The following is an 18,919-nucleotide window of genomic DNA, read 5'->3' as shown; positions in this document are numbered from 1 at the left end:
ATATCCTTACTCAGAAAAGTGGCACAAACTAAGAATATGAAGAAGTAAAGGAAAGATCCAGATGAATTGGAGAATGACAGATCAATAATCATCTTAGGAGAGAGGTGCTCCCTCCACTTCTCCCATTCCCAGTAATTCTCCAGAAACTATAAATTATGGATGAGTGTTGATCAGTCATTGGGAAGTGAATTTCCACATGGGGAGTTCCTTATACTGATGAAATAAATCAAAGTTGAGATTATTTTTTAAAAGGAAAGAAATAGGCAAGCACCCATTAAGGGAGCAAATTTGCCTCTAGCCTTTCCCCTCCTATCTTCCCTCCCCCATCCTAGGGCCCAGAACTTGTGGGCACTTTATAGTCACCTAGTTGGGTTCTGGAGCAGATAAAGAACAGACCCTGGGGCATGTGCCTCCTTTGCCCGTCTTTGCCCCAAGTAGATGCCAATACCTCCCACTCCCCTCCAGAAACAGATAGCCCCTCTTCCAACTGGATTCTCTGAGAGCAGAACGGCAGCAGGGAGTACTGCCCAGGGTCCCTTCAGCAGTTCCCTGCAGGGAAGGAGAGTCCAGGCCAGCTAAAAGGTCAACAGGCTTTAATGGCATGGCTACTTCCCTTCCAAGACCCGATCTAGTTATGACAGTGGCTTGGGGGGTGGGGGTATGCTGGGGGGGCACGGGCCACGTTGGCGTTCCAAGGCCAGGGCGGGGCGGGGCAGGGCCAGGCAGGTGGGACAGAGGCCATGCAATGACTGTAGGCAGTGTGAGTGTGAGTGTGTGTGTGTGTTGGGGAACTGTTACATTCTGTTTGGCGTGTAAACATTCTTCCGTGGCTTCTTCAGCAGAACGTAGAGATGGGAGGAGGGCGGCTAAACCTCCTCCCAGACCCAACACATCCCTAAACAAACAGTGGGAGTTGAGAAGGGCCCAGGAGCCTATCGGGACCCACCCACCTCCCCTTGGAGCGGGGGGCTTTAGGCTAGAGACCCGTCCCTTGAATGTCGGCAGAGTTGTCTTGCCACACAACTACCATCCCCTAAGTGCGTGTGGGGCCAGCCGGGCCCAGGCGGGCGTTGGTGAGGGGTCCCTTCTTTTCTGGGGGGGGGGGGACTATGAAGAGGAAATCCCATTTCTGAGATTAAAGCAGGCTTGCTCTTCCTTCTGAAAGGCATATGTGTGATGGAGGAAAGGGGAGGGAGGGACTCTGAACCGGGGAGACCTCGTTGGGAGGGAGGGGTACCAAGGAAGGAAGGGGTGGGGACCAATTAGACCAACCTTGTCGGGATGCGCGTTGGCAGAGATACCTGGGGGAAAGCAATAGGCAGGGCTCTGCTGGGTTTTTTGGAAAAGGGAGACAGAAATGTTTGCTCTGGATCCTGGTGGAGGAGGGAAAGGGCAAGTGGGGAGTGAGGGCCGAAACCAGCCCAGCCTGACCCCTTCCCTCCTGCTGCTTGTGACATTCTGTGCTGCTGAAGCCTGAGGCCAGTGGGAGGGAGAGAGGGCTAAGGAGGCTTGAGTTTCCTGTCTCCCATCCCCTTCCACTCCTAAAAGATGTGGGTATGTCTGACAGCTCACGTTCCGGCGGAGGAAGTCAGCGGGTGTCTCAGGGCTCTCTCAGGCTCTTCCTCTCTTCCTTTAAGAATCTGATCTAGGTAGGCTTTGGCCCCCAGGTGGACCTTACATTCATATCTGAGGTGGCAGCGGGGGGGAGAGAACCCTACCCCCAGGACGTTTGGATTGTCAGAGATGCTGTAAGTGTGTGTGAGAGGGGGCTGGCACTACCCCTCCCGCTGCCAAGGCCTGACATAATTCTTTGTGCCACGTGCCGGGGTCATCCTCCCTGTTGGCCAATCTAGAGAGGTACTGGACCAGGCTGGGCACTGGGCGGGAAGATAGAGGAGGTTCTGTCACTGGGGAGGAGGGAGGGAGATTCCTGAGTGTCCTGGATCAGCCACGACTTTGATTAGGATCGTTCTGCCTCACACTGGGATCGAACGCCCCTCTAAAGGGCAGGTTGAGGTGACCATGACTGAGACGCCCTCCCAAGGTTCCCTCATCTACATCCCTGGGAACGGGCTGAGCAGGGGGGTCTTACCCAAGGGGGTCTCATCTACAGGTGCTTGCCAAGTACTTGCCACATTGGTTGTAGTCCCTTTAGAAATGGCTGATTACTGATGGCTGACGTGGAAGCTGCGGCCACCTGTACCTCCCCTGGACCCTCTTCCTAACCCTGAGCTCCCCGGGCTCCCACGGTGGAGGGGCCTCCTTTAGAGAGCCCACATTGGCACCCCTGGTGTCTCGGGGGTCCTGCCTCCCTCCCTCCCTGCCCACCGAAGAAGGGCAAGAGCAGTTCCCAGGAGCTCCTTCTCCCAGGCTTTTCTCTCTCACAGTCTTGGGTGGGGCCGAGGGCATGGGGCAGGGGTCACTGACTGGGGGCAGGGCGAGCAGACAAGAAGGAATGGCAGAGAGTGATCTCTGAGGAGAGAAATTTAAAGAACACTCCTGGAAGACGGCCATTCCTGCCCGGGAAGGACAAGAGAACCCCGACTCCCCAGTCTTCTCTGGCTGTCAGGGTTCTCTAGTACAGATGGACCAGAATGTTCCCTGAAGGGAGGGGACGCCTGGGTCTGCCCTCTCTGCAACACCATTCCTTCTCTCAGGGAAAGAAGAAGCGGGGGTCCCCTGCCTTCTGCATTTCTCTCTTGAAGATGAGATACAACACCAGCAGCCTGCCCTGACCTTGACCTTGGCCTGAGGAGCTATTCTGGGACTAGGATGGGGCACACCTGGGGAGGGGGGAGGAGACTTGGGGACCCCCACAGCCCTCCCCCTTTCTCAGCTTGATTCTGGAGCAGAGGCCTGGCGGGGAGCCCCCTCCCCTCTTCCCCAGAGCACCCACCCTTTTCAGGGGATTGTCTGACCAGTCCTACAGGTGTGCCGCAGGAAGTGAGGGTGGGGTGGGGAGAGAAGAGGAGGTTACATTCTTTTTTCTGGTATTTCCCACCAGCTGAAGGTAAGGCCCTGCCCCAAGACATCCCACGCACCGATTAGGACAGGTTGAGGTAGCCCCGCTTAGACCAGACCTGTCTAAGTGCAGGGGAGCCTCCTTCTCTGTTCTCCCTCCAGGAGCAAGGGTGGGGTTGGGGGAGGATGCGGGATTAGCTCTCCTCCCAGCATCCAGGGGCTGTCCTGGGGACCGGGGAGCAGAAAGCCAGGAGTGAGGAGGTCTGATCAGCCCCACGCTCAGGCAGCCTGGGGACTGATGGGACCCTCAGCTCTTCAAAGGAGAACTACTCCTGCCCCCCTGGGGAGGGCCGAGGGGAAGAGGAAGGCCAGTCTTTCCCACCTTCTTCCTTCCACACCCCTCCTCTCCTGCGGACAGCTCCCTTGGGAATTGGGGGCCGGGGAGGGCGTACCCCACTATCCAGTCTCTTCTGTCTCTAGCACTGGGTTCGAGGCAGAGAAAATGGCACCAGGCTTGAGGGTCAGGGTGGCCCTCTTGGGACAAGCAGGGGGTGGGGGAGGGTCTGGGCAGGCCTGCTGGGTAAGTGTGCCCTCTCTCCAGACCTGGGGACAGGAGGGAAGAGGGGCATTAGTGAGCTATTTGTCATGCCCTTAGAGTACTTAGTACAGTGTGGGGCACCAAGGAGGCACTTAGTAAGTGTTTGTTGAATGACTTACTGAAATATTCTCAAAATTTGGCTAGATTCCTCCCTTTCACCTCATCTTCAGAGCATCCATCAGTTCTGAAAAATTAAAGGTGTGAGCATGATTTGGACAACTGAGAGAACCCTGCTCACCACTCTGCCTCACTCCTATTACCTCCCCCCCACAGACATATAATACATGTGGGTGGTGTGTATATTCCTGTATATTCCATATATACATGCACAAATATACACACATATTCTCTACCCCTGCCATTTCATTGCTACCAGAAACTCAAGGGTGGGAACTCCTGCTACCAGTACACAGCTGCAACCTTAGTCTTTACAAAGTCTCCTGGAACCCAGAGAATGGACAAGGTGACATGGCCAGGGCCGCCCAGCCAGATGTATCGGAGAACAGAGTGGAACCCAGGCTTTCTTGACTCTCTGCCTTGTACTAGTAAGTGCTTTAATAAGTGCATGTTAAATTGGGTAGTCTTCAAATCTAAGAGTTAATATAGGACAGTACAGGAAGCAATACTCTTCCCTCTGCAGTGAAGGCAGAAAGAGAGAGCTGTCTATTAGGCATACCCTAATATTTTTAATGGTATTTTCTGCTTTTTTTAAAATTTTAAAATAAAGTTTAATTGTAAATTTTTAAAATTAGCTTAAATTTTAGTGTCCAGGAACATCCTCATGCCATAAAACTTGGTATTTTTTGCCTCCTTTTAATTTTTTATTTTTAAATAAAATTTGTTAATTTTTAAAAAATTAAAGTAGGTTTTAAGGGGTTTTTAAGCTTGTTTGATCAATAGAAATGGCTTTTATGATTGTATATTTGATAAACATTCATCTTTTAAAAATTTCCTGGATTGATAACCTAATGAAACATAGTGTACAGCTATGTCAGCTACACTATGTATGGAGCGAGGAAGGGATTAAAGTCAGACAACTGGATGGAGGGTCAGTTCTGAGCGCTGGACTAGGTGACCCCCAGAAGGATTTAAATCTTGGTTAAAGGCCCATGCCAGCCTAGCATCCTGAAGTACTCACCCACAAAGCCAGGTCACAATCTGGAGGACTCTCCTGGGGAGCTGCCTGGCTCCTGACTGCAGTGGCAGGTCCTAATGAGGCACCCTTATTCTTGGAGGGGCAGGGATGGGGTGGAAGCGTGCTGAGGGAGGACACAGCATTATCCAGAGCAAATCACCCTGCCTCTCCAGAGACACTTGAAACAGCTATGGAGCAGTAGCTGGATCTGAGCCCTTCTATCCCCACAGCCCGCTTTCTCTGGCTTCCTTTTTCTTCCTGACCCCAATCACTCTCAGACAACTGGGGGAGCCCACTGGTCCCGCTCCCTCCTTTCTGGGGGAAAAGGTGTGCAGACTGGCTGATCCCTCAGAGGCAGTGGGCCTGGCCCCTGCGAAGAGGGAATTCTCACTGCTGGGACTTGAAACCTTCCAGGGAAGGAGGAGGTTAGGAAAGAGAAAGAGAAGGGGAGGTCACCTATGGAGCAGGAAGAGAGATCCCCACCAGGAACAGAGAGATGAAGAGTGAAGCTGTGGCTGGGGAGGAATGAATGGGAGGCCTCGGGGATGCTGAAGTCTGTGAAAAAAAGCTGGGGACTTGGAATTAGAGCGTGGCTGACCCCAAACCTCCTGGTGGTCCCGGGACCACTGCAGCCGGCTCCCGACGGCAGCAGGGGAGCCTGGAGCTCACTCCTCCGCCGGCCCGGCCTAGCTTCCCCGGGCTGTGAGGATCTGAGGAGGGTAGAAGGCGACCAGGGAAGGAGGAGCCGGGCCCTCCCCGGGCCCCCTTTCGCCCAGGAAGCGAGGGCTCTTGGTGGCTTACGGAGGAATGGGGCTTACCACAATGTGTGTGTGTGTGTGCGTGGGTGCGTGCCTGCATGTGGGTGCTCGGGAGGGAGTCGGTGGGCTGCTCAAATATCTGGCATGTAAGGCTGTGCTGGGGGGTGCTCCAGTGTCACCGGCCAAGGGGGGGGTTGGGGGTACCCAGCCGGACCGGATTGAGAGCGAGGCATCATTATCTGGCCCCGGTTTTGCCCTCCGAGGCCCCTGAGGCCCCCGCTCTGCCTTTGGTTGCCGGGCTGTAAGTCTGGAGTTTCCCTCTGGGTCCTTTCTTGGAGCCCCCCGGAGAGGGGGGCCCTTCAGGCTGCCCGGGCCCCAGAGTCTGAGGCTGGGCCCTGGCCAGGGGCGCGCCCCGTGGGAGGGTGCCGCCTGGCCGCGCCTGGTGGGAGGGAGAGGGACTCTCTCTCCGGGTCAGAGACTGGCTCCTTGGGGAAGCACTGAGATGTCTGGCAGAAGGGAGGCCTGGGCCACGGGAGGGAGGGACGTGGCTGGGGCGGCGGGGGCTGGCTCGGCTTGGGGCAGAGCCAGGGCTGGGGTGGGCAGGAGGTTGTTTGGCGCGGAGGTCAGCGGTGGCAGGAGGCCCAGGGGATCTCTGCAGCTGGAGCCTGTTAAAAAACAGAGGGAAGAACAGGAAAGTGAGAGCATATTTGGCGTGTTGCCAGGAAACGGAGCTAAAGGTGATATTTCACACAAAATTCTCAAACTTTTTCGTGGAAAGGTATCTTAGAGACCACCTAGTCTGATCTTTTCTTTTCTAAGGGAGAAATGGCTGCGCTTCCACTTCTGCTACGCTCTATTACATTTTTCAATTACATTCATGCTCTGTAAAGTTCAATAATTTTGGTCTTTGGACAATAGAACCATACCAATGCTAAGCTGAGTCCCTTCTTGCCTTTCTTCCCTGATCTCTTTCCATGATCCAGGCCATCAGGGATAGGCCGGACTTAGAAGCTATTAAAACAACCAAGTAAGGGGGTTCCCATTAGGGGCACCTGAGGGGGCATTATTAGAAAGGACATTAGGGTGATGGGGTGTGTGCCTCAGGATAACCTGAACTTGTTCTTTTTCCTTTTAGGGAGGGCTCAGTCATGACCTGAAGTCACTGGACACTGCCCCAAGGCCTGGCATCCTGGTGAGTCATTCCATCAATCTAGCCTGAATCCTCATGGCTCACTCCAGTGAACTGATGGACTCCTCCAAGGGGACGGAGGGGCTCCTCTTGGTTTATTTTGAGAGGAACCTAATTGTCTCTCCGATAGGATGCGAGCCCCTTGAGGACAGGGTGTGGTTCTTTTTTTGCCTCTGTAGCCCCAGCATCTTGGCATTTAGTAAGTAACCTGATAAATGCTTGTTGATGAATTGGTTAGTGCTGTTCTCTACTTCTAGGTGATGTTTAACTTTGCTTTATTTCCTTGTCTTTCCCTTGACTGGAGGGAACCTAATTAGCTCATGATTCCAGAGGGAATAATATGGATCAAAGGCCAAAGGCCTCCTCTCCTTCTCTTCTTTTCTCCAACGCTTCCTGACTGTCTGGTTATGACTTGGAATACTAAATTGGACTAATGGGACAGTTTCAGAATGCCCAGATAGGTGATCCGAAATTGGCTTGAGGGTGGCAAGAAATTCTGGAGCCAGAGAAGCCATTCTTTTCGGGGGCCACAAGGGAAAAGATCATCCAGGCCTAAAGAGACTCATAAGCAAAGTTAGTTCTCAGGAAACTTAGAAAATCTTAGAAGTAGAATACAATTCACCTAAACTTCTAATTATCTCACTTGGTAGTATTATCTCTGATTTGGTATATTCCTTTTTTTTCTTGTAACTAACCCCCTGGAAAATGTACTCTTTGGCTGGGAGTTAGAAAGTAAAGAGGAAGTGGGTGCTGAATTCCAACTATGGGGAGGGGACAGTAAATAAGGATTGGAGGCAGCTAATTTTTGTACTCAGAAGCCAGGCTTAGAGCCCAGGAAGCTGAGGGACTCAATCAATGTTTGATGAAGATTTAGGATAAAGGTTAAAATACTGAAAACAAATGGCAAAGGTCCCTTGGACAGGTTCCAAAAGAGAGATGGGTTCCTGGAAAGATTTAATGAGTCCTAAAGACTAAGGTCAGCTCCTTCACATAGCTCTACACTTGTGGGCACTGTACCTGCGGGAGGGAGGAATGAGGAATGGCACTATTTATCCGTCCCTGCACCATTTATCTCAAAGTGTCTCACCTGCTGGTGATGGCTGTGTCTGGCGATGGGACCATGCTGTTGGGGGCACCGGGGTGTTGCGTCCTCTGGGGACTCCCCCCGCTTTTGAGTTGTACTGGGGTGGGTGTCCTGACACTGACAGGCCGAGGGATTCGGCTCCTCGTGCCCACAGCCCGTTCCACCTTCCTGGGGGCCGAGTCATCTGAGTCATGGGTATCCTCCTCGGATCCCGTGCCAGACAGCGTCTCCGAGGCCCGACGCCGTTCCTCACTGGATGAAGCTGAGGATGAGGCTCCGGAGGCAAGCCGCAACAGGAGGCGGCCCTGCCTCTTCTCCATCACCAGGCGGGCGAGGTCAGGCTGCCGTGTCCGCTTACACCACCGTTCTTTGGCCGAGACTGAGGCTGACAGCTCAGAGCCTGTGTCCTCCTCAGAGAGGAGGATAGGGATACGGCTCCGGGGTCGGGAGCCAAGGAGAGCCTGGGATCCAGGGGCCACAGGGACTGTCTTCTCTGGGACCCCAGGCTCCGACGACAGAGCAGGCTCAGTTGGGATGGTGGAAGGCTGCCCGTTGGTGGGGGCAAGGCCATTGGGCAGAGTGTCGCCAGCCACTTCTGAGGGCGTATCCCCAGGTGGTACCGATAGGGCACAGCTCTCTGTCTCTGCTCCATCTGGCCCTGATAGAATACTGCCATTTTCTAAGGGAACAGAGGGCTTCTCCTCAGCAATATCCTTCTCCAGGATGGCCTCTGGGCCCAGCCCTCCATTGCCAAGGGTGGTTTCCTCAGGTCGAAGGGGCTGCCCACCGGAAGACATAACATTGAGATGGGTTTTCTCAGCAATGTGCACAAAGGTCCTCTCAACTTTGGTGAAGGGTGAGGAGGCAGCCGCCACAACACCCCCCGGTCCTACAGCTGGTCCCACCCCAGTACCAGCCCCAGGGGGCTTCTGTTCAGACTTGAGGACAGAGGACAGTGTCCCTGGCTCAGACACATCCAGCTGGCTCCCTGTGGGGTGGGGCCGCTCATTCTGTGGGGTCAGGGCAGCCAGGGTGCCGAGGTCAGGGTCAGGAGCCAGGTCAGTGGTGACAGGTGACTTCTTCATGTCACCTGGGGAGAAGAGCACCAGTGTCTTGGACCCCTCCTCTGGCTCTAGGTCCCCATCAGCCATAGATGCCCTACCCTTAGATTCTTTCTGGTCATCAGCAAGTAACGTGGATGGGGCTCCTTCTTGGCTTCTGTCTGTACTCTTCTCACTCACTTCACTGCTGGAGTCACTTCTCAGCCCTAGCACCTGTCCCAAAGCTGCTTCTTCTTCCTCTTCCTCTTCCTCCTCTTCCTCTTCTTCCTCTTCCTCTTCTTCCTCTTCTTCTTCCTCCTCCTCTTCTTCCTCCTCTTCCTCATTATCCTCTTCTTGGCCTTTCCCGTTGATCTCTGGCTGGATGGGAGCTGGCACGGACTGACAAGGGGCACTGAGGACGACATGGGAGAAGTCTACTGTCCGGACCCTGTGCAGGAGGCGGGCACGCTCCCTGTAATCAGACAGGTCTTTCTTGAAGTCCTGGTAGGGCAGGCTCAGGGGCACAGCCCTAGGGAGGCCATTCACCTCAAAAGGTGAAGACATTGAGAACACCTGCAATTGGATTCAGGGAGGACTAGATGAGTTAGAATTCCCTGTTCTTCTACCCACCCAAAGTATCCCAGCAATGGACCTCCCAAGACCTGCCTCCACTTAAGGACCAGGAGAGAGCCATAATCACCTGTGTCTCCTTTGGGCCACATTTACACTGTTCCCACCCAAGTCAGAGGAATCAATCTAAACCATGTATACAGTGCTTATGTTCTTAATCTATAAAATGAAGATAATAATGGCACCTTCTTCCCAAACTTGTTGTAAAGCTCAAATGAGACAGTAATGTAGACCTAATACAATGTCATTGTTAGCTTTTATTATTACTATATGTCAGACACTATGACATTATTACCTATCTCTCTAGATTCTAGGAAGAAGACTGATACATTGGCACACAGTAGGTGATTAATTAGGGCATCTAGGTGATCATCAAGTGATTAGAACACCAAGCCTGCAGTCAAGAAGGCATCTTGCAGAGTTCAGATCTGACCCAGACACTTAATATGCAAGCCTGGGTGAGTCACTTAACCGTGTCTGCCTCAGTTTCCTCATCTGTAAAATAAACTGGAGAAGGAAATGGCAAACCACTCCAGTATCTCTGTCAAGAAAACCCCTGTGAAGTCAGGAAGAGTTGGGCAAGACTAAAATGACTGGATAACAAAAGGCACTTAATAAATGTTTGCTGAGTGATGAGACTAGTCTCTCTCTCATATCCTCTTTTCCTCCTTCTCGCTCCCTTTCCCTCTTTCCCTCTTTTTCTTTCCTTTTTCTTCTTCCTCTGTTTCCCACTTTAGCAACCCTAACCCTGGAGCATCTGTCTCGGGTTCAAAGGGGATCTAAATATTAGTGTGACTGCTTGGCTATTGCATAGCTAGATCTGGCCAATAACTCAGAAAGGCAGTTTATGGCAAAGAAGGAGATGGGAACAGTTAGCCTGGACAAAGGAAGACTTACAGAGTGACTTGGGATAACACTCATTCATTTGGAAACCTATCATGTGAAAAAAGGATTAGATGCATTCTGGTTGGCCCGAGAAGGCCCCTTTATCAGCAATGCGGGGATGTTGCAGCGAAGAAGATTTTGATTGGATATAGACTTCCTAATTAGGAAAGTGGAATGGGTTGCCTTGAAAATGATAATAAGGACACCACCAACAAAATCCAAGAGCAAGAGATACAAAGAGAAATTCCATTCAAAATAACTGTTGATAGCATAAAATATTTGGGAATCTACCTACCAAAGGAAAGTCAGGAATTATATGAGCAAAATTACAAAAAAGTTTTCACACAAATAAAGTCAGACTTAAATAATTGGAAAAATATTAAGTGCTCTTGGATAGGCCGAGCAAATATAATAAAGATGACAATACTCCCTAAACTAATCTATTTATTTAGTGCTATACCAATCAGACTTCCAAGAAAATATTTTAATGATTTAGAAAAAATAACAACAAAATTCATATGGAACAATAAAAAGTCGAGAATCTCAAGGGAATTAATGAAAAAAAAATCAAATGAAGGTGGTCTAGCTGTACCTGATCTAAAATTATATTATAAAGCAGCAGTCACCAAAACCATTTGGTATTGGCTTAGAAATAGATTAGTTGATCAGTGGAAAAGGTTAGGTTCACAAGACAGAATAGTCAACTATAGCAATTAGTGTTTGACAAACCCAAAGATTCTAAATTTTGGGATAAGATTTCATTATTTGATAAAAACTGCTGGGATAACTGGAAATTAGTATGGCAGAAATTAGGCAAGGACCCACACTTAACACCACATACCAAGATAAGATCAAAATGGGTCCATGACCTAGGCATAAAGAACGAGATTATAAATAAATTAGAGGAACATAGGATAGTTTATCTCTCAGACTTGTGGAGGAGAAAGAAATTTGTGACCAAAGATGAACTAGAGACCATTACCAATCACAAAATAGAAAATTTTGATTATATCAAATTAAAAAGCCTTTGTACAAACAGAACGAATGCAAACAAGATTAGTAGGGAAGTAACAAACTGGGAAAACATCTTTACAATTAAAGGTTCTGATAAAGGCCTCATTTCCAAAATATATAGAGAACTGACTCAAATTTATAAAAAATCAAGCCATTCTCCAATTGATAAATGGTCAAAGGATATGAACAGACAATTTTCAGATGAAGAAATTGAAACTATTACCACTCACATGAAAGAGTGTTCCAAATCACTATTGATCAGAGAAATGCAAATTAAGACAACTCTGAGATACCACTACACACCTGTCAGATTGGCTAAGATGACAGGAAAAAATAATGATGAATGTTGGAGGAGATGCGGGAAAACGGGGACACTGATGCATTGTTGGTGGAGTTGTGAACGAATCCAGCCATTCTGGAGAGCGATCTGGAATTATGCCCAAAAAGTTATCAAACTGTGCATACCCTTTGATCCAGCAGTGTTTCTATTGGGCTTATACCCCAAAGAGATACTAAAAAAGGGAAGGGGACCTGTATGTGCCAAAATGTTTGTAGCAGCCCTGTTTGTAGTGGCTAGAAACTGGAAAATGAATGGATGCCCATCAATTGGAGAATGGCTGGGTAAATTGTGGTATATGAATGTTATGGAATATTATTGCTCTGTAAGGAATGACCAGCAGGATGAATACAGAGAGGCTTGGAGAGACTTACATGGACTGATGCTAAGTGAGATGAGCAGAACCAGGAGATCATTATACACTTCGACAACGATATTGTATGAGGATGTATTCTGATGGAAGTGGATTTCTCTGACAAAGAGACTTAACTGAGTTTCATTGGAGAAATGATGGACAGAAACAGCTACACCCAAAGAAGGAATACTGGAAATGATTGTGAACTATTTACATTTTTGATTTTCTTCCCGAGTTATTTTTACCTTCTGAATCCAATTCTCCCTGTGCAGCGGGAGAACTGTTCGGTTCTGCAAATATGTATTGTATCTAGGATATACTGCAACATATTTAACATATATAGGACTGCTTGCCATCTTGGGGCGGGGAGGAGGGAGGGAGGGGAAAAAACGAAACATAAGTGATTGCAAGGGATAATGTCGTGTAAAAATTATCCTGGCATGGATTCTGTCAATACAAAGTTATTATTAAATAAAATAAAAATAAATGAATAAATAAATAAATAAATAAAAAGAAAATGATAATAAGGGGTCAACCGCCACCTGGGGGAGGGGTTGGGGGGAAGGAGGGGAAAAATTGGAACAAAATAATTTCTAAATAATAAGCTATTTTAAAAAATGATAATAAGGGTTCACATTTATATAGCATTTTCCAATGTGATTTCCCAGCAACAGTCTTTGTGAAATGGGGTAGATAGGCATGATTAATCCTATTTTGCAGATGGAGAAACTGAGTCACAATGAGGTTAAGTCACTTTCTGAAGGACACATAGCTGGCAGTTGAAGGGGGAGCTTAAAGATTGTTCCCTACCTCCCAATCACCTAACCCCTTCAGTTAACAGATGAAAAACTAGGTTCTGGAGAAGAGAAGTTACTAATCTAAGATCACACTGTCAAATAGTCTCCTCGGTACTCAAACTCATATCTGACTCCATTATTCAAGACAGCCTTCCTCATGACTGCAGGTCTTAAAGTAGACTTCAGAACTCACTCAGCTCTTGACCAATTTCCACAAGAATCTTTTCCTAATATTCCCTACTCCAGCTTCCATCCCAAAATTACTTATTATCTATCTTAACTTCTACAGGTTGTCCCAAAAGTCTTCGTGCAGTTTAAAGTTTCAATGGATTAGTACCTATTAAAAATCTTTAAAACTGCACCAAGACTTTCGGAACACCTCCTATATATACAAGTCTTCTCTTTCAGGAAGAGAATTTCCCTAAGGGCTTGCAAGACCAGAGTCATTTCTGTTTTCTCATCCCCAGGGCTTAGCACAAAGTCTGGTACATAGTAGGCATTCAACAAACGCTTCATAGACTTAAAAGAGTTAAAAGGGACCTAAGAAGTCACAGAATAAAACAAACCAGCAGGGACCCCAGAACTTATTTAGGCCTCGTTTTACAGAAGAGGAGCTCTCATATAGTTGAAAGATCTACTGGGTTTAGAGTTCAGAGTTTGGGATTTGAATGTTGGATTAGGTAAATTGGGACAGAGGTCTTTGACCTGGGGAAGTCTAGACACTGATTTTGAAATTCTTAGCTAAAGGAACCAAGAGACTCAAAGAATCCTAAAATAGTCAAGCTGAAAAAGATCTAAAAGGTCATCCATACCAGAGGTGTTACCTTCCCTGCCCATCTACTGCAAGTAGCTAGGAAAAGTCATAAAATTAAAATCGAATTGGGAAATGTTTGACAAAATAAACAAAAATACAACATATTAATTTTAAATTATTAAATAATTTAATAAATATTTGTAATTTTCTATTTGAATTTGACCTCTTTTCTATCTGAATTTGACACCACTGATCTAGACTAACCCTTTTATTATTTTGCAGTCCAGGAAACTGAGGCACAGGGAGCATAAATGATTTATCCAGGGTCATACAGTGAATTAGCAGCAGAGAGAGGACTAGAACCCCGGTCTTGGACACAAGTTTTGGACCCTTTTCTCTTAAGTGTCTGATCCTTTTGGGTTTTGCTCAGGAACTCAATTATTTTGTTGCCCTTCTTGTCTGTGGCCCTCCTCTTATCTGGTTCTCCTCCTACCTATTTGACTGCTCCTTCTCAGTCTCATTTACTGGGTCTTCATGCAGATCACATGCCTGGAATTCTCTCCTCATCTCTTCCTCCTGACTTCCTAGCTAAAAATCCCACCTTCTACAGTAAGTCTTTCCAAATCCCCTTTAATTCTTACACCTTTTCTCAGTTAGATATCTCTGATTTATATCCTGTAACTAGATAATTTGCACATAGTTGACTACATGCTGTCTTTTCCATTAGACTGAAAGTTCCTTGAGAACAGGAACTGTCTTTTGCCTTTCTTTGTATTCCCAGTGATTAGCACAGGGCCTGGCACACTGTAAGCACTAAATAAATGTTGACTCTTTGACTGACTTGGTCTCTAGACTGACAGGGACCTAGAATACCTCTTCATCTGTCACTACTCTCTCTCCCCCTTTTTGAAAATTATTTTTATTTTTTATTTTCCCAGTTACACATAAAACATTATTTTTTTCTGGTTATACATATACATTTTTTAAAATCACATTTCCTTATGAATCATGTTCTCCTTCTCCCCTTTCAACTGTTTCCCCAAACATCTCCTGCATGGTTTTGATACAGATAGTGTTCCCCTTGAACTTTTGGGGAGATGGGAGGGAAACTTGTGAGGAGCTCTCCTCTGGGAGAGACCCACTCCAGGGAATCAAGATAAGTAGTTTCATTCTGTTATCTTGATAGACTAGCTGCACCCTCTATTGAGTTGAAAATTAGCCCAGGACCACTCCTACTTAGCTTGAATTTAAGTGGTCTCATTCAACTGGGAATCTAGGCCTGAGACTTCAGTCTCAGATTTCCTATTAAAAAACACAATTTTAAACTCATAACTTGCAGAGGTCCGAAGTGACACGGCTGCCTACCAGGACCCCTTCCCACTGTGAAGAGACACCCTCTTCTCAGTGTTAACATTTCTGTTTATTTCTCTGCCAGGATTTCTCTGCTGGGACCTTTATCTCTCTGCCAGGACTGACTTCTCAGTGCCAATAAAACTTCTTTTTTGCCACTAATATTTCGGATTCGTGAATTCTTTCATGTTGAATCTGAGCCAACCAAAAGGGGATTCTCACACCCTTATTCTCTGCACTGCCACTAACCGCATCAATTTAATCCCTAGAAGAAATGCCTTTTTGCCCCTCAGTTACCAATCACCAAAATCCCTTTCCCCCTCCCTATAGTAACCATCTCTTTACCCAAGGCTGCTCTCTCCTCTACCCCTAGAGTATAAGCAACAAACGCTACCACTCAGTTCATTGAGAACCAGTTAAGGTTCCATTTTGCCTTCTACCTCACATCCCTCCCCAATCCTTCTTTGAGGATATGCTCCTGGCCATAGTGTCTCACCCCTCCTTAAAATTTGGGTCATAATTCCGAAATGACTCCTCTTACCAGGGAGGTTTGGGGAGGATTCTCCATTGTACTGGTGGAAAAATTGACGTCCAGAAAAAGGCAATGACAACGTCATATACAGGATCCATATAACTTGGATCTCCTGCCTCTTAGCCCAGCACTTTTCTTTTCAAATTTTGATTGATGCTATTTTTAAAATGACTTTTACTTCCTAATAAATGTTCCCCTCCCTCCCCAATAGAATCCTGTTATAATAAATATGCAGTTAGGCAAAACAAATCGACATGCTGGTCATGTCTGAAGACGTATGCTTTATTCTACACCTAAAGTTCACCACTTCCTTTTAGAAAGTCAGTCCTGTATTGTTCTTTTCATGATCTCCAATGCTTCCTAAGGAAGCGCCATGTCCACCCTCTCTCCACTGAGAAAGAAGTAACTGGGAAAACCTTGCCTTTCCTTCCTGCTAGCAGTGGTTGGGGCTCCTGGACATTCTGTTCTGTGGTCTAGCTTCTTATGAATACTTGGGGTGACTGGGGGCCTATTAAATGTGCCCCGGGAATTGTGGCCTCTATCCACTCACCTAGTTCATGCTTCAACTCCCCAGATAAGGAGGCTCCCTTCTTGCTAGGTTTTGTGACACTGCTCTTTTCCAGTTCCCCTACTATCTGTCTGTCTGCCCTTACTTCTCAGTCTCCTTAGCTGATCTGTCTTGGGCTGTCTTCTCTTCTCCCTTTATCTCAGGGATGGGGAACCTTTTTATTTTTTCTGCCAAGGGCCATTTGGATATTTATAGCATCATTCATGGGCCATACAAAATTATCAACTTAAAAACTCAAGCAGTGAGAAGTTGTTGTACTTAGCTTTCAGCTCATCACCATTTGCAGTTGCCTTGGCAGGACCAGACTAAATGATTTCAAAGGATGTTCCCTATTCTTGCTTTATTTCTCCCTCTCCCTCCAACATCAGAAACTAATAGAATTTTCATCGTGGAAATGATATAAACAAAGAAGCATTTCCATCTGCCTTGTTGCTCCACCCTAAGGACTATGGGATCTATCCATCTGACTTGCAGTTAAAACCTTCCATTCTATACTATCTTTCTTGGTGATCTCATCAGCTCCCAAGGATTCAATTATCTTTCTGCAAATGATTCCCAGATCTATATATCTACTCTTAATTTTTCTTCTGAGCTCCAATCTTGCATCCCCAGCTTTTGGAACATCTCGAACTAGATGACCCATCTCAAATTCAGCATATCTGAAACAGAAATCATTATCTCATCCCCATCCACCCCTACCACCGCCCACCAAAACAACAACAACAAACCAAATCCTTATCCTATTCCCAACTTTTCTATTTCTGGTGAGAACACCACCCTTCTCTCTTTCACCCAAGGTCAAAAACTCGCTGTCATCTTTGACCATTGATTTACACTCACCCTACATAGCTAATCGATCAAAATTGACATTCCTTTGGGTAGAGCATTCACGATACCCCATGTGGATAGAAGGAAGAGAAAGGAAAGGATAAAAAAAAAAGAAAAGAACAAATCAGAAAAGAAAAAGAAAGAAAAAAGCTGTGTCAAACAGAGACCCGTTAAAGACCCTATTAGTTTAAAAAGAGCCAAGGTCTTTCACTACATCTGGAGCCATTTCTAGTCATTCTGATCTCTATCTAACCTATGGACCCAGATGACACTGGGGGAGAAAGTGAGGCTAGTGGCTTTGCACAGCTCTTTCTCACTTAAATCCTTACATATTATAGCATCACCTCCCTGATTGTCATTCATGGTCTTCTTTAAGAACAAAGGACAAACAACAACCTCTGAGTAGAAGGAGGACCTGCCCCAAGGAAAACCTAACTGAAACCAGCTAATGGAGCAACACAACTTTTTCCTCTCTTCTCTTCTCTTCTCTTCTCTTCTCTTCTCTTCTCTTCTCTTCTCTTCTCTTCTCTTCTCTTTCTTCTCTTCTCTTCTCCTTTCCTCCATCCTTCCTTCCCTCTTTCTTTCTTTCTCTTTCTTTCTTTCTTTCTTTCTTTCTTTCTTTCTTTCTTTCTTTCTTTCTTTCTTTCTTTCTTTCTTTCTTTCTTTCTTTCTCTCTTTCTTTTTTCCTAGATAAAAGGGACTGATTTCTGCCTCACTTCTACCCTATCCTTTTTTTATTTTATTTATTATAACTTTTAATTGACAGAGCTCATGCCTGGGTAATTTTTTTTACAACATTATCCCTTGCACTCATTTCTGTTCTGACTTTTCCCCTCCCTCCCTTCACCCCTTCCCCAGATGGCAAGCAGTCCTATACAAGTTAAATATTTCACATTTACCCTATCCTTAATCACAGATTGGATGTTGCCTCAATCAAACTGAGATCTCTTATCTTAAAAACCTTAGCTTAAAAAGACCAAGGTCTCTACACCCAGGGCCATCTCCAGTCTTCCTGATCTGTGTCTTCATAAGGATGCAAATGGAGAAAGTGAGACTGGTCCCTTTAAACAGCCCTTCCTTATTTAAAGCCAATTTTTTTTTGTATCACCTTCCAGATATTATGGTTCTCATTGAGAAAACAAAGGATAATCAACAACAATGTATCTAATCTGTTGTCAAGTCTTATAATTTCTACTTTCACAGTATCACATATGTGTATGTGTATGTGTGTATATATAAATTCTCCATTCACAGAGCTATCCTGGTATAGGCCCTCATCACCTCAAGCCTGGATTATTTCAAAAGCTTTCTATTTGGTTTCCCTGCCTTAAACCTGTCCCCATTCCAATCTACCTCTACTCACTTTCCAAAGTAATTTTTCTAAAATTCCCATTAACTATCACTTTCTCCCAATCCTCTTTCAATGCACTCTAGTGGCTCCCTATTACCTCCAAGATCAAAAATAAAATCCTGTTTGGAATTTAAAGTCTTTTATTATCAGGCCCCTTTTAAACCTTTTCATTCTTTTTATAATTTACTCTCTACCATATCCTCTAAAATCTAATGACTCGTTGATTTTTTAAGTCCCTGTGCCTAGAATGCTCTTCCTCCACACCTTGACCTTCTGGCTTTCCTGTCTTCTTTCAAGACTGATCAAAGCTCACTTTTTGCAAGGTTTCCTAGGCCCCTTCAAGTTAGTAGCTTCCCTCTGAGATTAGTTCCAATTTATTTTACATACATATATAACATACATACATACATACATATATATGTAGCTGTTTGAAAGTTGTTTCCCTGCTTTTGGCCTTTTTCTTTCTTTCCTTTTTTGCCTTTCTTTGTATGCTCTGAGCTTACCACATAGTAAGTAATTAATAAATATTTGCTGATTGACTCACCAAGACTTATTTAACTTTACATTAGCCCTTAGCTCCAGTAGGATGCTTTACAAATAACTGGCATTAGAAAAATGTTTGTTTAATGAATGAACGGGGGGAATCAGTAATCTTTGATTTCTCTGAACTTTGGAGTTGTTTCCCAAACTAATTTGGACATAGATCACTTTTGGGTCTGGAATATACTGATGGAACCTACACAAAATAACTCA

The 18,919-nt window shown here is 46.2% G+C and overlaps 1 protein-coding gene and 1 long non-coding RNA gene across 2 annotated transcripts in view; one reads left to right on the top strand and one right to left on the bottom strand.

Moving 5' to 3' along the window:
- Nucleotides 1–576: 576 nt before the first annotated feature.
- TTBK1 (tau tubulin kinase 1) overlaps nucleotides 577–18,919 on the bottom strand; it is a 71,461-nt gene continuing 53,118 nt past the window's right edge. Inside the window, exons 14-15 of the mRNA XM_051997009.1 lie at nucleotides 7,729–9,338; nucleotides 577–6,117 (exon numbers count right to left, since the gene is read on the bottom strand). Coding sequence (XP_051852969.1) covers nucleotides 5,688–6,117; nucleotides 7,729–9,338 — 2,040 coding nt within the window. The 3' untranslated portion in view covers nucleotides 577–5,687. The remainder of the gene's footprint in view (nucleotides 6,118–7,728; nucleotides 9,339–18,919) is intronic.
- Nucleotides 4,007–17,345, top strand: LOC127561774 (uncharacterized). Its single transcript, XR_007953530.1, has 3 exons — nucleotides 4,007–4,104; nucleotides 6,588–6,644; nucleotides 14,973–17,345. It is a non-coding gene; the product is annotated as an uncharacterized LOC127561774 (long non-coding RNA).

Source organism: Antechinus flavipes, chromosome 4 (genome assembly GCF_016432865.1).
Source record: "Antechinus flavipes isolate AdamAnt ecotype Samford, QLD, Australia chromosome 4, AdamAnt_v2, whole genome shotgun sequence".
NCBI lineage: Eukaryota > Metazoa > Chordata > Mammalia > Dasyuromorphia > Dasyuridae > Antechinus > Antechinus flavipes.
Note: the sequence above shows the minus strand (reverse complement) of the source record. Positions and strands in the feature narration are given on the sequence as shown.